Source organism: Littorina saxatilis, unplaced genomic scaffold (genome assembly GCF_037325665.1).
Source record: "Littorina saxatilis isolate snail1 unplaced genomic scaffold, US_GU_Lsax_2.0 scaffold_1242, whole genome shotgun sequence".
NCBI classification, from domain to species: domain Eukaryota; kingdom Metazoa; phylum Mollusca; class Gastropoda; order Littorinimorpha; family Littorinidae; genus Littorina; species Littorina saxatilis.
In genome coordinates this window covers 30,456-34,788 of record NW_027125936.1, presented here as the reverse complement: position 1 = coordinate 34,788, position 4,333 = coordinate 30,456, and the positions used below count along the sequence as shown (strand labels likewise).

The 4,333-nt window shown below is 49.5% G+C and overlaps 1 protein-coding gene across 1 annotated transcript; it reads left to right on the top strand.

Moving 5' to 3' along the window:
• The first annotated feature begins 116 nt into the window (after positions 1–116).
• LOC138954395 (uncharacterized) lies at positions 117–3,122 on the top strand. Its single transcript, XM_070326264.1, has one exon. The coding sequence runs from the start codon at positions 117–119 to the stop codon at positions 3,120–3,122; it is 3,006 nt and encodes a 1,001-aa protein (XP_070182365.1).
• Positions 3,123–4,333: the final 1,211 nt, after the last annotated feature.

The window sequence follows — 4,333 nt, the reverse complement described above, 5'->3', positions numbered from 1 at the left end:
GAAAGGAAGCTTATCAGGACAAGCTAGAAGTAGCGCGTCGAGAGACTGATGAGCGAGTTAAGTATGTTCAAGCTCAGCGAGAGACTGATGAGAAAGCCGCATATGAACGTACTCAGATGTTTGAAGAAAAACAAAGACAAGAAAGAGAAGAGCATGACCTTCGCATGCAACTCTTGCAGAAAGAGTCGGAAAGTAAGAGGGTGAAGAGAGGAAGTAGGGATGGAGCTGATAATGAGGGAGATTCCTCAGGTGAAGAAGAGTCTAGTGACCTTCGTGGTTTTCGGCCTTCCATACCGATGTTTGATGAGAGCAAAGAAAACATAGCTACTTGGTTGAAAAGGTTTGAGAGAGTCGCTACCTTGTACAAGTGGAAGAGAAATACGTGGGCAACTAGGGTCTCGACTAGGTTGTCGGGTAGGGCTGTAGAAGTGTACAACACTCTGGATGATGATAGCGCAGACGACTATGACGGTTTGAAGGTCGCGTTGTTAGGCCGCTATCAGCTCACAGCTGAAACCTACCGCCGTCGTCTCAGAACCTGCAAGAGAAAAGAACATGAAACGTTCAGACAGTTCGGTGCTCGCATTGAAGAGAATTTGACTAAGTGGCATGAGCTTTCCGAGATCACAGAACTGAAACAGTTGGTTTTGCTGGAACAGTTCTTGCAGACCCTGAGCGCGGACATGGCCGCGTACGTTAAGGAGAAAAAACCTCAGACGTTAGCCGAAGCAGTTAAGTCCGCTGAGATTCATTTTGAAGCACACCGTGACAGTAAGAAGTTTTTTCAGCATGATCGTGATCAGGGTGGAAAGGCTGGCGTTGGTGAAAAGCAGAAAAGTGGAGATAACTCAGTTGGTACATCCGGTAGGAAGTGTTTCATCTGTGAGTCCCCCAAACATTTGGCTAGAGATTGCCCCAAGAAGAGCAAGTCGACGGGAGCGGTGAATAGTGGTCCTGAGAAGTCTTTACCGCCCGTCCGTGTACCCACTTTGTGTACTCCCTGTAGCCAGCAAGACTACGACCCGAGATGCCTGGTTGTAGTGGATGGTGTTGCAGTGGAGGGGTTGCGTGATACTGGATCTCAGGTTTGTGTCGTGAAGAGTTCATTAGTTTCCAGGTCTCAGTTCACAGGACAGGATCTTGAGGTTTCTATGGCTGAGAAAGACATCAAGAGGCGCTATCCAGTGATTAAGGTTCAGGTTGAATGTCCTTTCTACACTGGTGAGGTTGAGGCTATCGTCATGGATACACCTGTTGCTGATTTCATTGTAGGTAATCACGCCCGGCTGGGTGACTCGATTGTTCTTCCAGTGTACGCTGTGTCCAAGGTTGTGTCAGTTGTCACTCGTGCTCAGGCTGCCGCTGAAGGAAAGAAGCCGACTTTGTTGCATGTTGCTGCTCCAGGGCTAGAAACAGTCACCCCTGAGCAGTTGTATGACCTTCAGCGGAATGATTCAACTTTGAAGAGTTGTCGTGAGGCGGCAGATCGCCGGGACGTCAGAACGTCTGGTCACTCCGGTGAAGTTGGGTTTGTCTGGAAGAAGAAGATTCTGTACCGTGAGTATCGCGGTGGTGGTAGCGTCTTTACTCAGGTTGTTGTTCCCCAGCAGTTGAGGTTAGGTGTTATCAAGTTGGCTCATGAACCGCCTATGGGAGGTCACATGGGTGTTCAGAGGACACGTGATCGAGTTTGGCAGCAGTTCTTTTGGCCAGGTATGTGCGCAGACATACGTCGCTTTGTGTTGTCTTGTGATCAGTGTCAGAAGGTTTCTCATAAGCCACAGAAGGTACCGTTAGGTAAGATGCCTCTCATCGATACGCCGTTCGAGCGTGTGGCGATCGATCTGGTGGGTCCCATCATCCCTGCTTCTGAGTCGGGTAACCGGTACATCTTAGTGTTTGTGGACTACGCTACTCGGTACCCGGAAGCCATTCCCTTGAAGTCGATTGAGGCTGTGAAGGTTGCAGAAGCGATGTGGGCAGTCTGGACTCGAGTAGGAATTCCCTCAGAGATTCTGACAGACCGTGGTACTCAGTTCATGTCCGAGGTGATGAAAGAGGTGGAGCGTTTGCTGGCCATCAAGGGTTTAGCGACTACTCCGTACCATGCGCAAGGAAACGGATTGGTGGAACGATACAACGGAACACTCAAGACCATGCTACGCAAGCTTGCTCAAGAGAAACCGAAGCAGTGGGATCGCTACATTCCTGCACTCCTCTTCGCTTATCGTGAAGTTCCACAGGAGAGTCTGGGATTCTCTCCCTTTGAGCTTCTATACGGCAGGACAGTGCGAGGACCCATGTCTGTTCTTCGCAACCTATGGACGGAGGAGCAAGTCGATGAACAAGTTCGTACGACTTCTGAGTATGTGGTGGACTTGAGGAACCGGATTGAGGAAACCTGCAAACTGGCGCGTCAGAATTTGTCAGCTGCTGCACAGAAACACGCGAAGGTGTTCAACCGGAAGACAGTGCGAAGACAGTTCCAGCCTGGAAACAAGGTCTTGTTGCTGCTGCCGCAGAAGAAGAACAAGCTGCAGTTGTGTTGGCAGGGACCGTTCGACGTTTTGGAGAAGAAGGGCGAGTCAGACTACAGGATTCGGATCTACGGACGTGAGAAGCTGTACCACGCCAATCTTCTCAAGTTGTACAGAGACAGACAAGGGCGACAGGGTCAACCTGTTGTGGGGTTTGAGCTAACAGAGATCAGAGGCGACCTTTTCAGCTGTGAACCTGATGATGCTATGGCCCACTGCGTCAGTGAAGATCTTGAGATGGGAAAAGGCATTGCCGTTCACTTCAAGCAATCGTTTGGAAAAGTTGATCAACTTAGAGCACAAAACAAGAAGGTGGGAGAGGTAGCTGTACTACAGGTAGGTGCTTCCTACGTTTACTACATGATCACCAAGAAACGCTACTTTCACAAACCCTCCTACAAAACGCTGCGGTCCTCCATGGAAGCTATGAGGGACCACTGCAAGCAGAACAATGTCGCTTCCCTGGCCATGCCGCAGATCGGATGTGGATTGGACGAGCTGAACTGGAGCGCCGTCCTTGAGATGATCAAGGAAGTCTTCAAGAACACAGGCATAACTGTTAAGATCTACACCTTCGGTGGCTAAGAAACAGTGTTTGTACATTTTTGACGTGCATGCTACAGGAATAATGCATATCTTTTTGTTTGTTTTGTCATGTGCGGGTGATTCCCGGTAGTCGCAACGTGGGAGCCGACTACCTCAGTCGGGCATGCGTTCAAGAGTGATCGTTTGCCGTGTAGACGGATGTCTATGCTTAACTTGGGGGGCATTGTCGCGGACAGTTGTATGTAGTTATAAGGTTCCTTGGTCGGGCGTTGCTGACAGGTACCTGTGTCAAGGTGGGAAGACCGGTAGCTGGGCTTAGCTCAGTGATTCGCGCCTTGCACGCTTTGCACGCATTGCACGGGACGTTCACGGTAAGCTGCGCGCTATTTGTAGGGTTCACCGTTTACCTGGTTGCTGACTGAGAAATTCATAGGCATTCTTTTTTCTGTCTCGGCCGAGACCAGATGTTTGTTTGAACGGCTTCGAAATTCGTGTGTGAATTGTCGTTTGAGTTCGAAGTTATTTTCAGTAGTAATGTACGTACGTCTACTGTGGACTTTGTTAAAGTCGGTTGCGTAAAGTGCGCGATGTTTTTCATTAGCCTGTGTGAGGTAAGTCAAATTTCTTGGTCTAATTGGATAGACTTTTGTCAGTTTTTGCTGAAGGTGAATTAGCGGCCGGTGGCAGGGGACAGGGAACCTACATTAGTTACCAGTTGTACTGTTTTGTCTCGTCTTTGTGTTGTTGTAAATAGGGTTCATCATAGTGTTTAAAAGGAAATCATTATAATGGTAAATTATATGGTAGAAGGAAACCAAAGTCTAGTCATTGTGCTTCCTCCTCATCCCTAATAATGATGTCTATTGGAGGAGGAAGTCACATGTCTTATATTTTTGGGGAGATTATTGACTTTGGCCTTCTAGGCTTTCAGTGTTTACTGTCGAAGACAGACCGGACGGGAAGGTGCGAACCCTAGCTTCACAGCATGGAGGAGGCTCCACCCCGCTGCTGCTTGAGCAGCCAGTTTGGACTCTCGCATCGTCACCCCCACGCTGCTGTGTGAGCAGCCCCTCTGGATCTTCTCCGAGGCTTCATTACGCTGTTTTGAGCAGCTATCTCGTAACGTCACAGCGGCGCAACCACGCTGCTGTTGGGCAGCAACATCGAGCCGGCGCCGTCGCTGCAGAGTGCGTGCCGTGTGACAGCTCTCAACTGAGCTGATTCTCTCACCCCCGCGACAGAGACGCAGG

What these genes read in the sequence shown, in the direction of transcription:
- LOC138954395 (XM_070326264.1), top strand. Translation starts at nt 117, where the DNA reads ATGTTTGAAGAAAAACAAAGACAAGAAAGAGAAGAGCATGACCTTCGC.